This window comes from Parasteatoda tepidariorum, chromosome 11 (assembly GCF_982258835.1).
Source record: "Parasteatoda tepidariorum strain Cologne lab strain chromosome 11, Ptep-v5.0, whole genome shotgun sequence".
In the NCBI taxonomy this organism is placed as follows: domain Eukaryota; kingdom Metazoa; phylum Arthropoda; class Arachnida; order Araneae; family Theridiidae; genus Parasteatoda; species Parasteatoda tepidariorum.
In genome coordinates this window covers 69,887,920-69,909,703 of record NC_141765.1, presented here as the reverse complement: position 1 = coordinate 69,909,703, position 21,784 = coordinate 69,887,920, and the positions used below count along the sequence as shown (strand labels likewise).

The 21,784-nt window shown below is 27.6% G+C and overlaps 1 protein-coding gene across 1 annotated transcript; it reads left to right on the top strand.

Annotated features, from left to right (window-relative positions):
- Positions 1 to 1,509: 1,509 nt before the first annotated feature.
- Positions 1,510 to 20,773, top strand: LOC107453664 (uncharacterized). The gene is made up of 4 exons (XM_016070557.5): positions 1,510 to 1,612; positions 4,285 to 4,854; positions 14,945 to 15,253; positions 19,354 to 20,773. Exons 2-4 carry the CDS (start codon positions 4,305 to 4,307, stop codon positions 19,800 to 19,802), a joined length of 1,308 nt encoding a protein of 435 aa, XP_015926043.1. The 5' UTR covers positions 1,510 to 1,612; positions 4,285 to 4,304; the 3' UTR covers positions 19,803 to 20,773.
- Positions 20,774 to 21,784: the final 1,011 nt, after the last annotated feature.

Genomic DNA, 21,784 nt, shown 5'->3' with positions numbered 1-21,784 from the left:
AATTTGTTTGGAATAAAAATGTAATTGTAATTTTATAACGGGTGAAATTTCCTAATTATGTGACACTTGAATTAAAAAAACCTGTGTTTCGATAAATGACAGTGCTAAATCGTTATATTTTGACTCTTAAAATATTCATATATTGACGGAAAATTATTCTAATTATCTTATTTCATTATATAAGGTATATATATATATATATATATATATATATTTGTGTTCTGTAAAAAAGGGGTTCCTAAATTTGAGCAAAATGTGTCAAAATAACTCCAAAAGAAATATAGTTGAATTTGAAAACCCCATGTAATCCCATTTAATTGAAATAGCATGGAATCAATTTCGAGCGTAATTGCATAATCTTAAGTGTGATATGAAGGGAGAAATGGGTGAGTGAGATTTTCGTTTGCTGCCAACAGAATTCGTACCAAGGATTTCCAGGATTGCACTAGGATGCTCTAACCAACATGGTATTTCAGCCCAGTTCAGTCCAGAAGCTTTATATAGTGGCCTCTGCACTGACACAGCATGACTTACATATCATTCGCCTAAAGGTGCTTCAGATGCAAAGAAATAGGCAAAAAATGTAGATCAAAATTGCCAATCTCTTGAGCAAGCTATTTAGATCATATTTTTCAAATTGCAGCCCTTTTAACCATTGAAATTGGGAATTAGTATGTTATAATGAGCCATTGCGGCGGCCACTATATTAAGTTTCTTAATTCTTCCTAGACTGGTGTGATGCCACAATTAGCATTACATATTTCCTCGTTTTTAAAATATCTTTAATTACTTAAACTTATTTTTTTTAATCTAACTTAATCGAATTGTATTGAAACTATATCAATCATTTAATCCTTATAAAAGCGAACATAAAATATTTTATGTTCGCTTTTATAAAGATTAACTAATTGATTTAATTTAAATGTAATTCGATTAAGAATGATTGATGTTTTGTGTTCCTTATAGTGTCATTAAGCCCATAACCTAACAGCCACAGTGTAATTTGATGTCATCAAAGAAAGTTTTTTTTTTATTTGTAGACATAAAATAGTAAAAGAAAGTTAAAAAAAAAATTCATGTCTAGCTCCTATTTGTTAAGCGAAACACATAGAAATCGTTACAAAAACTAATTAAACAGCAACTAATTAAAACAGCTCAATGTACATCAAAACACCTGTATGTGTAACTCAAAAGACATTTTTAAAAATCTTCTCGTTCAAAAATAACAAAAATACGCTTCAAATAATAAACTAAAACTTGTGAGGATATTTTATGTCCCCCGTAATGGCATACAGCCCATAACCTAACAGCTACAGCATAATCTGGTGTCATCAAAGATTGTGCATTTTTATATTTATACACACTCTGCCGAGGAGCGTACCTACATCAAAAGAATTCTCAAGTGTAAGCATTTTATGTTCCTTTTCCTGCCTCGACTCACGGATGGTGAAGGTCTGGGGCAAATCAATATTTTCCTCCGTCCCTCATCCCTTAATGGTATAGTCCGTCAGATCCACTTGCTCCTTATACTCTTCCGCCATTGCATGAACTCTCCTCTGAAGCATGGCGTTTTCCATTACACTTTAACAGTGCTATTTCATCACAACATTGGGTAAGCAAATGTTAATCTTTATTCAACAAAAATGTTTTTAAATATGAATAGGATGTGGATTAATATGAGACTTTTAGAACTATATGTGAATAGTTTAGCATGGAATCCTGTGTAATGCGTCTTAAAAGAGTATGTTTGGGGATTCTTAAGATGCATGCTGACGGTATATCGGAATTTTTCTAGCTGTTATTTATTAACTATTACAAGGAATGTTAATGTTAAAATGCACGCATTTCCCACTTTTTTTTAATAATTATTTAAAAGATTTATTTTGTACATTTATTTTTGTAAAAAAACAATATTCTGAACTTGAAAAATAGTTTTGTTTGAGAAAGATAAAAAATGTTAACACGATGTAAGTACTAATTTAAAAATTAACAAATATATAATGTTTCGACTGATGGGAATCTATATTTATTCATTCAAAGTCAGTTGTACAATGTACATAGTGTTTTGTCTCATAGAAGAGTGTGTCTGGTGACTTTCGAGACGCATGGTATATCGGAATTTCGCTACACTGCTTTACACCTGTTATTCGGTAACCGTTACGAGCAATATTTGTAAAATTATATATTCATTTTCAAATATTTTTAAAAATCTTTGTTAATTCTTTTTTGTATTTTTGTTTTAAACAAGGTTATCAACTTGAAAAATAGTGTTGTTTAAGGAAGAAAAATGTAAACTATAAAAGTATTGAAACAAAAATTAGTAAATAATGTTTCAATTGATGCAAATATTCATTTAATAATTCAAAGTCTATAGTATAATGTATATTTGTATCTTAGATTGTGTGTTTACTGATTTTTGTGATGCGTGCAGATGATATTCTGGAATTTTTTTATATTGTTTTACATTTGTTATTCATTAACCCGTACATCATGAGGTAAATTTTATCATGCAATTACATCATGCAATTTATGAAAATATACATTCATTTTCAGATTATTTTTATCGTTGCTTAAAAGATTGTTTCTAAATTTGTGTTTTGAAAAAGATTATCTAAAACTTGAAAAATATTTTTTTTAAAGAATAATAAAAAACGTTTGATGGAAATGTTTAAATATAAATTAATAACTATGCAAAGTTTCTATTGACATAAATGTTTATTATATCATTAAAGTATTTATCTTTATAAACACATAATTGTTTTGTTTTAATGAAAAAAATATTCATGAGTTTCTTTGCTTACAGAATTTTAATGCAAAATTCTTTACTTAATTTTCTTAAAATTAATTTGACACTAAAAAGGAAGGACTTATATATTAGTATGTTTTAACATTATGCTATTTAATTAATTTAAAATCATGCACATTATTGTTATTTTAAAATTAAAATAATTCTAGAAAATGTGGTGCTAAGCTATAAATGAAGAATAGAAGATATTAAAGATAACAACTAAACTTTTACATAGTTAGAATTCATATTTGATTTTTAACATTATTACAAAAAGAAAGTTTCAAATATTTAATTAACAAACAGTGGAAACTAAACAACTGAACTTGTTGTTTTAATTAATTTATTCTACATCAATGTTTGACAAAATTTCTATATTAACTAAATCATAGTCTAAATTATACTCTGTAATATTTTTTTGTTTTCTTTAATATATTTGGGTTTAGTTTAAAAGTGCGAATTCAATATTGAAAGAAGTATATAAGTTTAAAAATAAATTTTTCTTTAATATGCTTTGAACATGAAACGTAAAATATAATTTATACTTGCATTTTTTTAAACATAAAAGGCTTCTTCTGCACTTTATATAAGCTGTAACACATAAGTAATTCCTTTCCGACATATTATAAATCATTTAAAAATTGTTCTTATTTTTAAATATAAAATTTAATTTTTTCATCGTAAGCAACATCTGTAGTTTATATGTAATAAATACACATCTAAAAATACAGTTAGACTTCAATTTCATGATTTTATCGGGATCGGAAATTTTATTCGTAACAAGGTCTAAAGAATGGTAAAAATGTGCACTTATTTTATGATACAGCATTATGTACAACCACACAAACTACGACTTATACAGTTTTCATTTAACAGCTAAAATAATTTTGAATGTACCAATTGATATCTAGTTTTTTGAAAGCTTTTTTCAATTGGATTTTTAAATACTTGATTGTCTCACAGCATTTAAATAATTGGCCTTGTACTTTGTATAAGATTTTTGTCTTACTATCTGTTATTAATTTTTACAAAACATCACACGATATCAAGGTTTAGTGACTGAAGACTTCTTGTCCGATTTCAAGAGAGAGTCACAAGTCTGACAATTTTTAAATTATAATTTGGAGGATAGGTGGGACATTGATAACGAAGCAAAATAGTTTTTCTGTTTTGTATATGCATAAACTTACTTACTTTATGTCATTTGGCACATAAGGCACTTAGCCTACTTCCATGCCCCCCACCGGCATTTTGCTTGGGCCTATTGTATTTAATTTTAATGATTTATCAAGTGAGTTTCATATCTGTATTTTAATTTCATGATGTTTATTATGATCTTTACGAAAACCAACTGTTCCATCTAATTCACAACTGAAACTCAAAATAATCGAAACCAAATATCTGGTGCGAATCTCTGTAAAAATAATTATTTTCAATGTAACTAATGCTTCAAATTTTAAAAACATCATATTTTCTTACTTACTGATAATTATTTTTAGGTCTTCGATTCTGATTGATTATGAAGCTAATACGGTGGGTAGAAGTCCACATTGGACGTTCTCGAAGAAAAAACAAAAAAGAGAAAGAAAATCTCACTGGACCTGACATTACTCGGAGAAAAGATGAGAGCACTCCTAACACTCCACTTCACAAAATCGAACCTATCGGTAAAGATCTTCCCCGATCTGCTGGAAGCACTCCTCACCACAGACTTAAGCATCCTCCATCTCCTCACCCTTTCCTTAGAGCTCCAGAGACCCCCAGCAGCGTTGGGGGTCGACTCCATATTCGAACTAGTTTTCTGGATCCAGGATTGACACCACCTTTATCTTCTGTACCACAACAAGCTTTGGGTTTTGGTTCATCTACAACACTTGATACCAGTTCACCTCGGGTACGTTGTAGAATTCGAACCAACCCTTGGTTGCCCTCACCCAAAAATTCTGCCAATCTTGATAATGGATGGAATGGTCCGGGTGGTATACGATGCTCATCTATAGGATCCGAAAGTTCAGAATCCATACCTGGCAGTGGATTCGGAAGCCAATCCAGTGGTAGCTTATGGGAAGGTATGAATGCTTTGATGATATTTTATTTTATCACACGCAGCCTGTTTTATACATGTTATATTATAATTATTATATATTATAAATACAGTCAAACCTCACTATAGCGAACCTTCAAGGGTCCGAAATTTCGGTTCACTATAACCGGGAGTTCACTATATCCGGTCCGCAAGCAATTTTAACTAATCGTTCCGAACTCCTTTTCATTATACATTATTTAAATAAATGACCAATGAAATGAAATACAAAAATGACTGAAAAATAATACGTAGTAATAAAAAATGTGTTAACTTGCTTTTATTTTTTATTACTCTTCGTTTTGTGTACAAAAAAAAAAGAAAAATTAATAATCTTTCGCTGATGCAGGGAAAAATTTGTCCATACATCATCCTGGGTTGGCCTTTGTTTAGGGATGGAAAAGTATGATAGAAGAAGCAAACAAGAGAAAATGCTTATCGCTACATTCCATTCTACATATCTTATCTGCTACATTCGGGATGGTTTTAAAAATCAGTATGAGTATTTATTTTGAAGTAGACATTTCTAAATTATTGCAACAAAATGAAGAAAAAAAAAGTCGATGGCAGAAATAAGTTAACAATATCCAACTTCCTCACTTTTTTAGTTCACTATATCCACAAAAAATGACATTATTCGTGTATAGCAAGGCTAGGGACTAAACATTTCGTTGATATATCCGGGAGTTCACTATAAACCGTGTTCACTATAGCGGGGTTTCACTGCATATAATATGTAATATTATATATTTTTTCCTCAATCAAACTTCATACTTAAGTGGAATTTTCTGGGAAATAATAATTATAGGTAATAATACTTATAGGTAATACTTTAAGATACTTGTACAGAATGAACAATACATGTACAGAAAAGAGAACAGCCTAATAACTTTTGTTATTTTTGTTCCAATGATCGGTTTTTCACGTAATGGGACTCAACGAGATCAAAGTTCCGATCATATATATGCTAAATAATTTGTGCAGACAATCTTTAGGTAATGAAATCAGACAAAAAATTATTGTATTTTCTCTGATTGAACATATTTCTGAGATATTCGGATTATTTACCCTTAAAATACATGGCAGGTGTAGCCTCAACCTGGAAAATGTGGTCCTTATTATTTAGGCAGGAGAGCGATTGTCAGTTTAGGCCTCTTTTTGTTAATAAAATTTTTTTTGTGTATTTCGACATCTCAAAAAAGCATTATTTTTAAATTTTTTCTCTAGAACTATTTAACAGAATAAATCCTCTAAAATTTTGGATTTTGCCTTTTAAAATTATGAAGATTAACTTAGTGCAAAAATTTGCATAGTTAATAATTCTAATTTTTTTTAAACTATTAGTAAATTAAATGATAAAAAGATAATATATAGCTACAAAAATATTTTTTTACTTGGAATTATTTTTAGATAAACAAAATTTTTGATTGTGAGCCAAAATTTTTTGATTAGCTTGATTAGTTCCTGATAAATGGTTAAATACTCAAATATTAAAAATTAACATTTATGAGCTCAAACTTTCGCCCTCGGGATCACATTTTCCAGATTGCGGTTATTTAGATATTTAGAAAAGTCTTGAAGTCGAAAAGAAATTCTCGGAAAAAAAACGTTTTTGTGTCTGATTTTGTACCTCAAAATATCATCTGCACTAATTAATTAGCATATTTGTGGTTGAGATCTGGAACCATTAAGATAGAGGTTCGAACACGTGGAAACTTGATTATTAGATCAAGAGTAATTGATGTGTTTTTTTTTGTACTGTACATGTATAATAAATATCTGTAGTTTCTTTTTAACAGAACCAGTCGTGCTAGAATTGTTTAACTGTGTATGAACAAAATATGATTTTGACAACATTTCCAGTTGCATTGTACTGAGTAAGGTTTGATAAGCATAATGCTTTAGAAGAAAGATGAGCAAATAATGATAATGAATTTTCCCTTTCATTAATTTTTGTAAAAATATAATAAAAGGGTAGTACAAATAAATAAATAAATAAATAAATAAAAAATATGAATCAATGCCTCGTCGAATTGAAGAATTATGGTCAAAATTAATAAAACATGCTTCTTGTTTTTAACCCTACTCGTTAAATTCTTGAAAAAAAATTAATAATTTGCAATAAAGTATTTTGCAGAAACAGAATTTGTTAAAAAATTATCCCTGACAATTTGAATTAAAATTTTCTTATATCAGCGGTAGATTAACAAATTTTTCAGGTACTAGAAAAAAAAGACTGAACAGTATGTATACTTAATATTATGCATTCGTTATTAGAATATGTTTCATAATTTCAGGAAAGTATAAAAATATTATCTTTTATTTTACTTTTAAGCATCTAATTTTATCGCTAATTTTTTTAAAAGTGTGAAGTTAACGTTTAGACAACGAAAAAATAATAATATAATAAAAATAATAAACGTAGTAACAGGCAGATTTTCTGTATTTCATTAAAGTAAAGAATTAAAAAAAAAACGTTTTTGAAAATTCAATCAGAAAAAAAGGCTTTAAACTTGGACATTTTTACATAAGCTCCTTAAAATCGATCGACATAACAAACACTTGACTAATTTTCATACTACAGATCAAAATGAACTAGATAAAAAAATTCTATTTATTCTTAGATAATCTAAGCATTTCAAGGTATCGTTTTCATTTTTTATGCATTTTTTCATTGAAACTGACTATTAATATTTCAATGAAACGATTTGCTTATAAGAACTATCTCTTAAAATTTTAAAAATACATAAAATTTAACGAAAGTTACATATTTTGGTATATAGAAAAAAAAAATACTTAATTTTTTAATTGTTTTTTAAAACGATTTTTTAACTAATCAAGAAATCTTAAAATAATTAGTCAGAATTAAACTTTCAAACTAAACTTCAATGGAAAATGTATATTAGACGTTTCCTTCCTTGTGTTCGGGAAATTTAAAATTTTCTTTTTAGAATAAGTTCTTAAATTTGAATTTGATACTATTTATTGCTGATAAAAATTTAATTTTTTTCTATGGGATAATCTTCTCCTAAATATATATTGTTTCTTGCATTAAACCACAGAAACCACCTAATTAAGTATACATTGCAAATTAAGGGCCGACTTTAACTTTCAAGCATTTTTTCAAAAACTATTTAAAAATTGACCTGGTTTAGCTTGCAAGAAAGAGAATTTTAGTTAACATTAAAAAAAGTTCTTTTATGAGTGTTTAAACAAAAAAAAGAAGAAGAAAAAAAGAAGAAGAAAAAAAGAAAAATGTGTGTACGTAAGTATATTAAATCAACATACGATATCTATGACAACGAAATCGAAACATTTCAGTAATATTGATTTAAAGGTATTTCTTACGAGTATCTTGTCTTTAGCTTCCCATTTTTAATCATATGTTTGATGAAATTTAGATTAGACACGCTGAGAAATGCAATTTATATGCAAATTTTTATTAAGAGATGATAGGAGAAAAGATAAGGAAGAAATTGAAAAGAAGAATCACGTTTCAGAATCCACATATAATTAAATTTTAAAAAAAAGTTTTCATTCGTAATTATATTTTATGGATTTTCTTGAGCTCAAGCAGTTTTAGAGTTTTATTTTAAGGGGTTTAACTTGTGTTCGTAAAGCGTTAAGAAATGTAAAAATTTTTCTTGTCATTTATGCTATTATTATTACAGATCACCAGTTTTTTTATTTTACACAAAAAGATGTTGGGCGTCATATATTTCATAAAGATTTATTTTGTTTATAAAAATGCATATCAATTTTATGCTTAACTTAGACTAGACTGTGTGAGTTTCATGTCTACTGTAAAAGTATCGATTCTAAGAATTGAATTAATAATTAACTATTTAAAAATTTTTATGCAGAAAAATATTAATATTTTGCTTTTAACTAAACACTTGTGTTCAGAATAATATCTTTACAATAATGCCCTTGAATATATATTTTTAAACTAATTAAACTTTAAACTTGTAATAGAAAATGTGCTAACATAATTCAGCACTCTATTGAACTCACTTTTTTTAGAAACACTTAAATAGTCAGTTGTATTTATAATATAATATATTATGTACTTTTTTTTAATCTAAATTAAAATATTTTAGAAGAAATATGAGTCACAATTATAGTGTGAAAGAAATTAGAGTTATGCATTAAAATTCAGGAAATGCCATAAAATGAAAAATGTCTATTTTTTGGGTGAGATTGCTACATTGCCAATATTTGATAGACTGCTACACAAACACGCTGAGAAATTTGAAATTTTTCAAAAAAACAACAAAAGAAACTTTAAATTGCGTAATAGTTTTGATGACATGGTGACGTGGTCTTTTTAGGCGAAAATATAAAAACATGACATTTTTATGATTGTTTTATTGAATAAAATTTCTCCGAGAAATAAAATGTTTTTTGTGCATTTTTAAATATTAAAAGAAAAAAAATGATTTACATCAATCTTAAGCAAGCCAAAAAATTGTCCACAGGTGGGATCTTCTCAAAATTGCATTACGATTCCGAAACAAAACAAGTTTATTTATTTATTTGCAGGACAATGATTGCAACTTAAGTTTTAATATACTTAAAGTAATGCATGGCATTAATGCATTTTACATGCTAATGATATTTGAATAATGAAACGAAATAAAAATAAATTTGAAAAGAATTATGCTAAAATAAAAATTACCTCCAGATATAAAAATGGTTTTAGCAACTAAATTAAATATTAGAAAGTTTAAATATTTTAGTACTGAAAATTAAAACTTTACAATATATTAATATTTAGTTGCAGTAATCAACTTACATTTGACTAGTAAAATTGCATAAATTGCTTCTATTAAATGAAAGATTTATTATTAAATTAAATGCGGTACAGCATATTTAATAAAATATAGGAAATTTAAAATGCAACATATTGAACCAAATAAAAGTAATAAGTAGGGGAAGTTAATATTTCTTTATTATTGAACTGACGAAAACAATAAGGCCGGGATAGCTAGGTTGGTAGGGCGTTAGACCCATGACAAGAGGTTGTGAGTACGATCCCTGTCGGCCGAAGTAAAGTAAATGTGCCCCGTGTAGTAAATGGCGAATGGTGCATTTTAAATCTGTCGTGTCATAAAGTCCCTCATATTCCCATAACAAATCAAACCTCTAGAGGTAATGAAGGGGAGATTAATCGTTCTCTGCTTCAGGTCATAATTACGATCAGTGGATGAATTAATGAATGGATGTATGAATGAGTCCGCCCTGTAACCGAGTTGTGAAGCATGTGTGTGGCAGAAATAGAATAAATTATAGCATGTGTGTGGCAGAATAGAATCTTTTAAATAGAATAAATTAATAGGTGACAATTTTCAAATTAATATCTTCAAATTAAAATTATAAATGGTAATAATTATATTCAGCTTTTTTTAATGTCACATTTAATCTAACTATATACACACGTAGTCAGATTATTTCAAAACGAAATTTCGGTCTAATTATAAAAATTTAATATCAAATGCGAATAATTTTATCAAAATAACAATTTGAAATTGAGATTAAATTTTTGAACTAATTAGAATATAAGTAATTTAGAATTTTGTCTTAACTGGAATCCAATATTCTAATTTAGAATCGAATGAACAAAAAGGTGTTGGGCGTAAGCTTTTAAATTAATTTTTTGCCAAATTTTTTTTTGTTTTCCTAATAAACGGATGTAGCAACAATTCTACTTCATTTATGGAATTATGAAGTTGTATTCATTTATGGAATTCAAGGTCATATTTAATCTAAATATATCAGATTATAATATTTTTTTGATCGAAATTTTGTCTGAATTGCAAAAAATTTTTTTACTGTCAGCTATGCTCAATTTATTGTCAGTAATGGGTGCTCAATGAATTAAAAATTTTATTTGAATTTTTTATTAATGGCAAAGTTAGCAGTGGTATCTTCAAATTATGATCTGATCGAGTGGAAGACAAAACAAATTTAAAAGCTACACTGAGAAGCGTAGACAAAATTACCAGAACATGGTAAAATTTGCAGTGTTTCTGACTCTATGAGAACACCAAACAAATCTGTAATTTCTACCGAAATACTTTGGTAAAAGTTTTGGTAAATTAACATCACAATATGGTTTCATATAATGTAAAAAAATTTGGTCATTTTATCATGATTCCTTAAGGCATGGCATAAAACCAATTTATTCGGTAAATTCAATTTCAGTTTTCCATTTTTTACTAAATGTGTGGCAATATGACCTATAATTTTATGAACCAAAATTTCCGGTAAACCGTTATCATACAAATAAAAAAATGAACAAATGAAAGGTTTAAATGCTGTATATTTTGGTTTTTAATATCAGAATCATGGTTTTTCTTGCCCGGAAGTGTAATTACTATACATTATGGTAATTTTGCCAGAATTTTTTTTCTCCGTGTCGGAAGGAAAATAATCTATTATAGTAATACTTGTTTGCTTTAACACACAGCGAACAAATTTCCTTTACAACATGGTAAAATGTTCATGGTAAAGGCAGGATAACTGCTGCTCAAAATCGTTCAAGTTGCACATTTGTTGAAAGTTGACACAAACAGTTTAAACATCAAAATAATGCAGAACCATATATTATATTTTTACACGGACAGACTGTTTATTTTTAAAACTTGCTTGGGCATAAAATAAAATAGAAAAGTTTAATCATCATCATAGTTGGCCAGACAGCCCAATGTGCCCTAATGCCTTCTTCCGAAGATTTCTCCATAACGACTTTTGAATTATCTTTGATCTCCAATACTTTTCCCTAATTGCAAGAAAATCAGACTCCACCCAATCAGCCCTTCTTAACCACGGCCATCCCCACTGTTATAATTTAAATAAGTTGGGATTTTTTTTAACTATTTCAATTTATCTATCAAAAAAATTATTGATAATATGCAAACTGTCTCAAAGTCATATTTTCAATTTTGGCGCATAATAACATCTAATATAAGTAAGGTATAGTGATCCGCTAAATTATAACCTCACAAAAAGTTTCTTTGTTATAAATAAAACGCTTTTATTAATATTTATATAAGTTTAATTTATATTGTAATGCACTAAATCTAACAGACTTTATTTTTCATTTAATTACAACTTATGACAAAAATAATAAAAGCATGAAAAATCAGAAATTACAGCCAGAAAATTATAGCCTCTCTTTTAATGTTTTTTTCTACTTAAAAGTTGATATTTTTTAGAAAAAAAATAATACTTCGTTTATAAAATAGGAAATTATTATAAAATGAACCACCCACAATAACTTTTGATCTAATGATTGGATCTTCATGCTTTAGGATTTAATCTTAATGGTTCGATCGGGTAACCTCAAATATGTTAGTTAATAAGTGCAGACGAAGTTACGAAATTGGACACGAAAACGTTCTTTTTCTGAATAAACATACCCTCTTTTCGACGGATTCAGATTTTTGATCCTCATATAGGAGGGAGCAGCAATCTGGTAAATAATATTGTCCTAGTTTGGTTGGGAGAGCGATCCAAAGTTTGAGCCCCTTAATGTTAATTTCGCTTTTTACGTATTTCACCGTATGTCAATCACTTTTTAAGTGAATTACAAAATGTTTGCACACAATTATAAAATTCGTTTGCCCAAAGATAATTCTAGACAGAAAAATAAATTTTTGTAAATATTTATTATTTATCATCATTTTATTTAATAATAGTCGAAAATTTTTTTGAATTGTAAGGTATACAGTGAGCAATATTTTAAAGTATTCAATTTTACATGGTAGAATAGAAAATTTGAACGAAATCGGTTGAATAGCTCCTGAGAAATCAAATTTTAAATATACGACTATTCTAAAATTATTAATTATACTATGTGAAATTAATACTAATCAAAAAAATATTAAACTGCAAGTATACTAATTCTTACATCATTTCACACAATGTAATTTTATGAGGCGTAATACAAAATTTGAATGATATCGGTGGAGGCCTGAGAATTTTAATTTTAATCGAACTTTAATCGAAATCGAATTTTTTCTTTTAAATTCGATTTCTCATGAACTATTGGACCAATTTTTTTCAAATATTGTATTTATTGTATTTAAAATTACATTTTTTAAAATGATGTAAAAATTTGTGCATCTTACTATTAAAAGGTTTTTTGAAATAAAATTATAAAAAATTATTATTCAAAAACTACTTTTTGAATGGAATCATCTTTGGATAAACAAATTTTATAATTGTATGTAAAAATATTCTCAAGATAAGGTGAAAAGCATTAAGTCCTTCAAACTTAGGATTGCTCTTCTGATTTAACTATTGGGACCCATATTGCGGCTACTCTTTCTCATACACCCTCAAGTAGCTTCCTCATTCTCATGCAACATATTTTGGGGGTCAGAGATCCAAATCCGTCTAAAAAAGGAATGTTTATTCAGAGAAAGTACGTTTGTGTCTGATTTCGTAACTTAAAATGCCGCCTGCATTAATTAATTAACTTATTTGTGGTTATCCTCTAGAATCATTAAGATTGAGTCCTACTACGTGAAAAGATCCAGTCATTAGATCAAAAGTTAGACAGGGTGGTTCGTTTGTTTATACATTGTGCATTAAATGTAGCTTATGAAAGTAGTAATAATAGTAAACGTAGGAAAAATGTTCATAATAGAAGAAGGTAGGGACAATTAAATAGAAATACTTAACTTGGATCGCGTAAAATTTTTTTTATTTCAACGCGCAAAGACGATTTACTATAAAATATTTCTATGATTAGGCATTTTTAATGCTTTACTTTCGTCACCTAATTTTTTAATACTGCAGTAATTAGTTATTTTAAAAGAATTTGCTGTCTCAACAATTTTAAAATAATCAAAAAGCTCAAAATTTTAAAATAGTTTATTTTTCTTACTAATTGACTTATTTCAATTTAAACAGAAAAAAGTAAAAAAATTGCGAAAAGGAAATAAAAACTGCGCAAGTGCCATAAAAATGCAATATTTGCAATGAATATGAATATTATGAATATTAAGTTTTTTATTACAAAACTTTAGTGTATCTATGCAATACAATGAATAAGGCTGGAATGAAGCATTTGGACTAAATTCTCTTGTTATACAAATTTTTTTATTTTTAAAAACATATTTAATAATCAAGATTTAAAAAAAACAAACGAAAAGGCACCTTTAGACTTCATATTACAGTTCATATAATAATAAAACTTATTCTAAATAAAATTAAGCATGATGTGTCTGTCACACAATTAATGTGACACCAATTTCTAATAGATTCTTACAATAATATTTGTAGTAAAATTTAATTCAACTTTTTTTATATTGTGCTTTTATCTTAATATGTGTATATGTTACTGGGAGTGACCAAAATAGGTGATTGTTGCCTTCCACCGGTGAATGCTGACCTTCACATAGTCGCTTTGGTAAATGTCCGAAATATATACTAGGTCTAGTTAAGTGCCACTGCCCGGTATACATTTGCCCGGTATACCCTATACAAATGTTTTTTTCAAAGTTAAGTGCCACTGCCCGGTATGCATATAACCGGTACTCCGAACACTGATGTTTCTCCTAATCTACTCTCAGCAGATATTAAAATATCTGTCAGTGTACCTAGAATATATTCCGCTATGCATTTAACCGGTACTCCGAACACTGATGTTTCTCCTAATCTATTCTCAGCAGATATTAAAATATCTATCAGTGTACCTAGTATATATTCTGGTATGCATTTAACCGGTACTCCGAACACTGATGTTTCTCCTAATCTATTCTCAGCAGATATTGAAATATCTATCAGTGTACCTAGTATATATTTCGCTATGCATTTAACCGGTACTCCGAACACTGATGTTTCTCCTAATCTATTCTCAGCAGATATTAAAATATCGAATAAATATAATAATATCAACGAATAAATTAATATCAAATCGGATGTAACAAATATTTCGGACATTCACCAAAGCAATTATGTAATTGTTGACATTCACCCGTGAAAGTCATATATATATATATATATATTATATATATATATATATATATATATATATAAAATTATTTGTTTCTTCGTTTCAACGACAGGTTATGCGGGAGATCCATGGAGTGGCTTCCGTATCAATGGCCGGAGTCCGTCTTCCAAACGCTTGCCTCGCGTCATCTTGGAGCGATCCGCGGCGCACAGTCGTCGCACTACTGCCGTTCTGGACGATGAGGATACGCCTTATTGTCCGGCCACTTACTGCCGTCCGATTCCACGCAGCGCCTGGATAGATTTCCGAGAGCTTAATGCCCAAAAAACAACTCTCGAAGATGAAGGAGAAAGTAGTGATGAAGCTTATTCCGAGGATTATGTTCATATTGAAGAACCAGAAGATGATCTCGAAATATTACGTAAGTTTTACCTTTATTTAATAATGCATATCATAGTATTGCTCTTTTCAAAATAATACAACTTTATGCATTTAAAATTTTCGGCAGCAATTTAATATTTATTTTAAGTTTCTTTCTTTCTTTTTTTTTTTAAAGAGCCTTGTAACATTTTAGTTATAAATAGTTTAAATTGAATAATTCAATTCCATAATAATGCTAATTTCAATTGTTATAGTCTGATTTAATATATAAGATTTCAGATATTGGCGTATTGGTCATTCCATTGTGATTCCGATTTTAAAAGTAACACCTTCAGATTTTTTGACTTGTTTATTTATTAAAATATAAATAAACAAAAATAGCTTTGTCCTATTCTTGAGTATTTATGATGCAAAAAATCTAACTGAAACAAAAAACGTGCTATATTTGAGCAGTTATTAATTAAATCTCAAAAATTAATTTTGTAACTAGCGTAAAATGTTTTGTGGAAAAATATTGTCATAATTATCAAAGAATGGGACATTTTAATGAAAATTGTGTCAGATTGTTTGAACGTTAGTTTTCATAGAATAATCCTTTCTACACGTTGGACGTTATCTTTTTAACTCCTAAATTTACACGAGTTCAATATCTACGTTACGAATATATTTGAATCATTGAACCTAAATTGTAATCTCTATCATATTACATATTTGAGTTTTAAAAAGAGGGTTGCTTATGTAAATTCAATTATTATGGATGAAATTAATTTTTAGAGCAACTTAGGCATAAACAATAAATATTTTAACAAAATTATCTCATCTTGTTTTAAAGAAGGTTAGCAAAGCATTTTATAATACATTTATTTGACTTTTTAAAATAATCAAGTTTTATTAAAGTTGCCTGGAGTATTGCCAGATTTAAACTGCTGAAATCATTGTCTAATTTTTGTTTTCAATTGTTTAGATTATTGTTATTACTACATTCAAATGTTTCTTTTCAAAACAATATTTCAATAGGAAATTTTAACGTTTCTAAATTTTTTACATACTTAGCAGGACTTTAGATTAGGCTTTTGAAAAAAAATTTGTAAAGCCAAAATATATTTATGCGCTTTTTTTTTTTTTTAGAAAATTAATGCAAAAACTTTAAAAATGTCGTTTTTCTGAATTTCTAGATTTGATTGATAGGATACCAACAGAAGTGGAATAATCAGAAATTAATTATAATTCTTAACATGTTCTTATGAAAATGAATAATACTATTTTTATATATTCATATATGATACTAAGGTATTTCAGGTACTGAAACATATTTATAAAAGAATTTTATATGCGTCACATGTTGGTCAAAACCATGGAATTATATTGCAACTCATAATTATAGGGTCACAAGTGTATCTGCAAAGAAAAATGAATTTGATTTTGCGTATGATATTTATTAAATTTATTTTAACTATTTCTGAAAGCAAAATATAAAATAGAAAAAATATAATGAAAGTTGAATGAACTTTTTGCATTCGTTCGTGCTTACATAAATATAAAATTGTCTGAAAATAATTTGAATTTACTTAAACATGCCGCGATGTTCATTAATCTCTTGTAGTTGAGTTGTAATTATTAGCAAGAGAAAATTAGTAAAATTTCTTCTTATTTTAAATAATCTTTTTATTGGAATTCTGTAATCTACTTACTTCTCATATAGATTTTTGAAATTAAACAATTTCAACTTGTTTTAACAGTATTTTATTTTTTAAATTAAACAATTTTAAAAATCTTTGATCATTGTTAAATTCAATACTGAAATTACTCAATAAGAATTATAACTGTTTTCCTTCCTTGAATTTTTTGATAAATAGCTTTATAATTGTATGTAGAGATGTTTTTATTAGTTTGGTGAAAATCCAGTGATGGAGCAAAAATCGTAGAATGAATTAATAAACATAAAAGTGCCTCGCACAGGCGACCGCTCTCCTAACTAAACTACTACAATTTAACAATTTATAAATTGCAGCTATCATATTTTGAGAGGCAAGAAATTGTATCTCTAAAAATAACTTCATATTATTGGGCATAATTTTGTAGTTTAATTGTGCTCACTGATTAATAACATTTTGAGATTGTTATCCCCGGAATGTTTGAAGAGGATTTCGTAATAGAAAAAAAAAATTATGTTAATCCTTGCCGGGGATCGGCAATAGTTTCTCTGCGTGAGTTGGTAGAGGGCCTCACTTTTTAAAATCCTTGTATTCAGTTGTTGACTTTGCTTTTCATAAAACGTGCGGATTGTACAATAAAAATAAATGAAAATAAATTTAAAATAAAATATTAGCAGTTTTATTCAATTTCTTTATTTCATATCACTACAAATTAGTTTAATTTCAGAATCAGTTTAGTAAAACAAATCCACCCTATCATTTCTTTCAATAATTTATTTTGTCGTTGAGAGTGCTCGTTGAGATTCTCCTGTAAGTTGAAGAACTGCAAGAAAAAATTTGATCAAAAGTTTATGAAGTAACTTAAGTTTTTTCATACATGAAAATTTCGAAAGAGCGGAACACTCAGAGCTTTACTTTGCAAACATTTTTTTTAATTTACAGAACATAAAATATAACAGAAACAAATAAATTTTATAATAAATAAAGAATATATTTAAGAATATATATATATAGTAAAAAGAACTTCTAAGTTGACAAAAATGAGATTTTATCAAAAAGCTATTGGGTGTAAACCGCTCCATCTCAACTAGAAACCTGTTCGAGGTTAATTTTTCTGAGTGTCTTAGCAAGCCATAAGAAACTGTTAGCGAGCTACTATTAGCTCACCTTTATGTAATTAAGAAAAAGTTATTCTGATTTATTAAAGACATCGAGATATTATTTTTGCTCCGCTTGAAAAATATGATCTCATATAAACGATAGCATTTTTAATTTAATTGTATAAATAATGCAAATAGGCTACAAAAACATTTTGTACTTTATTCCTCGGAATTTTCAGCATTTTTTTACTTTTAGAACATGAATTATGTCGCTTTGACATAATTTCTAACGACACGATTTATATCAAAGCCAACTAAATATCACTTTCTGGAACTTTTAAGCTCTTTCTTCTCATTTCAAAACTATAAAATATGGAAAATTAAATATGGAATTCTAGATAGTTCGAACTTTTAAAATCTCTACAATGACATCATGGGCATTTTACATTGTTGATGTATAATCTGCATTCCAAGTTGGGATTAAGAAAAATCTAAGTAAAGAAAAGCGAAACCATGACAACCTCACTGCTTTTGGTAAATGATTATATTAAGGTCGAGTTAAACCATGCTTTCTAATAGTGACATGATTATTTTTGAGCAATCTAAATCTAGTTAATAAGTTTATTTTTTAACGTGCTTGAATGATTTTGTATCCCTCAAATCATCAAATTATAAATAGAAATTTTAAAAATTGATTTCTCTGCATGGGCAGCATTTATTAGATAATAACATGCTAAAGAATATGACTAGACTATAGTTATTATATTTATTGCATTAAAATTATCACAAAAGTACTTTTTATTTTATGAATGCAGTAAATACCTAAATTAAAATTAATCTATCCATTAATAATGAAATCGTGTGAAACAAGATGCACAAAGCATAAAAAAGTTTTTTTTAATTTTTTCTAAGTATTTATTACGTACTGTCTATCAAACTCTTATAAGTATGCAGTTAGAACCGTTTGAAAACACAATAAATAGTGCTTTTTAATAAATTATAGATAGAAGCACCATTTTCCACTGATATAGCAAAATTAAACAATTCAATATGGTAGGACTATTTGCAGAAGTTTAATTGTTGATATATTTGAAGGTAGCGAGACAACTGCAGCAATGAGACATCATTTTCCATAGGTTGACGTCAATATCATCTTTATTGTTTTAAGGTGGTATTTACAAGTTTTCGAAATTTTCATTAGATAGCAGCACTATACATTGAAACATCGTATTTTCCATATGAAAATCAGTGTCTCCCCCTCCCCAAAAAAAACGTTCCCTCTTATATTTTCAAAAAGAGATTTATCATTATATTACCCTAAGCCATTGCCTTTCCTGCTTTTCATTTTATAAACCTTATCATTATACTTATTTCACACCAAATAGGTTCTCCAAAAAGTCCTCCTCCAGATACAGGAAGTCCACAAGCTGACAGTGCTTGTGGCAGTGACAGAGACAACAGTAGTTGCAGTACTACCCCTCTTTCAGAAACCCCAGCTGAAACATCCAACAAGACCTCTTTTGCTAAGTCAACTACAGAAATGTTACAAGACAAAGTCCAGAGGTTAAGACGAGCTCGACACTTGGTTGACGAAAGAATGAAAGAAGCGAGAGTGGAAGAAATAATACGCCGTGAAGAGCAACTTATACTACAAAGAGAACTCGTACAATTCAGAAGACTTTTATTGCTGCAAACCTTGTCAGAGCTCCGAAGCCAACTTGAAAGAAGACAGGGTGATTTTATGAGAAACAACCCAGAAGAAGAAGAAGAGGCGCGTCCTCCAGATGAAGAAGACGAGCACTGGCTTCAAGTTCAGACTGAGCTTCTTGGATAAAAACAAGCTTTTCTTTTCAAAATATTTCAGATGTTTACGGCACATTCCATAAAACATTTTCTAATATTTAAAGTACATTTTCACTACATTTGCTCAATTATTGTTTATTACTCAGTTTTGTGTTTTTCCTTCGAAAAATGCTAGTGCTGAATTGCGAACCCGCAAACCAAGGCATGATGAAATCAAAACGATAAAAGAACATCTAATATTTAGATGACACGCTCTGCAGATTTCTGCAATTTTTTTTAAATGATTTCAAAAATTTAGTATGCCATAGCCATATTGGATCAGCACTTAAACTTATTTTTAAAGCTATTTTTATTATAAAGCTTAAATAATTTTTTAAACTCTTAAGAACATTGAAATATAAATTAATAATAATTCCATAAATTACAAAATAAAGACAATGTTACGCGCAACTTAATGAAGCTTATCTTTTGAAACTGAGTGTAAAAATTACTCCAGTTTCTATTTTTTATGCTATCAGCTTTTAAATACTAAGAATTTATGTGAAATATCTTGCACAAAAATCAGAAAATTTCAATTGTTATTGAGGCAAGAGCTATAAGTAGCGAGTTTTTAATTTGAAAAAATTAATTGCACTTCTTTATAAAAGAAATTTGTTTAAAGCATTATGTTCCATATATTTTTACATGAATTATTATTTCAACCTGTTATTTAAAAAGCTTTTACTAAAAATATATTATTTTAAATCAATATCTTTAGTTAGAATTGATGAACTGTAAAGAGAACTGGGCTTCCAACATAATATTATTTTTCATTTTTTAAAAAAAAAAATTCAATGTGAATATTCATTAGTTCTAATTGGTATATGTTAGCTGTCTAAAAGTTAAACAGTAGCATTAACTTAAATTTTTCGTGAACATATTATTTATATTAATAAAGAATAAATATTTTTTACTTTATATCAATTGAAATATTAGTCTTTAATTAAAACAAAGAAATAAAAATGAACTTGCATTAAAATCTTTATTCAAATTTATGTACCAACTAGTTTACTGGTTTAGTTAACAGTTAAAATATGAACTAGTTTTGCTTATTTCTAACGTCAGACCTTATTAATATTATAAAACTAATGTTTATAAAAATTACTAATATATTTTTTATTTTAAATATTAGTGACTCATAATGAATTAAGTGTAAACTTTGTATTAACCTGATACAAAAATGTGACATTTTACGTTTTTAGTTACATCAACTGAAATTCTTATTGTACGATTTTTGTTTTAAATTTATTATTTAAAGCACTTTTTTATATTATTGTTACAAAACTGCTATAGTAACCTACTAATTATTTGCCAAATAGTGTTTTTTTCAAACCTTTATCCCTTGAAAAATGTTAAGAAATTTTCGAAATTTCGTCTTGAAAATCCTTATTAAGTGCAATAACAAAATGAAATTGTTTATTATAATTATGAAACGGTATATATTATGTGTTTGCTTTTTATATACTTTAATTGTTATTTACAATGTTGACCAAAATTTATTAAAACATGTTATGGATTGGCTAATTTCAACCTAAGAGAAAATTTTAGGCTTTTATATGTACCCAGAATTTTCTGCCAGACTAATATTATTTTTAAAAATTACCCAGTTTATAAACGAAGTAATATGTCCTTAACTTTTTTGTCAATCATAAACTAAAAAAAATAACAGACCTTTATCATTATTAAAAAATACAGATCTGTAAGCATTCTAACTAACCAAATCACGGTAATTAAATTTTTTCAATGCATAGGATTTGTTAAATGCGATGCCTGTATCAGAAAAAGTATCCGATTACAATTGATATATATATATATATATATATATATATATATATATATATATATATATATATATATATATATATATATATATATATATATATATATATATATATATATATATATATATATATATATATATATATATATATATATATTATTTATACTCTTTTCATGACCATGGCACCACTTATC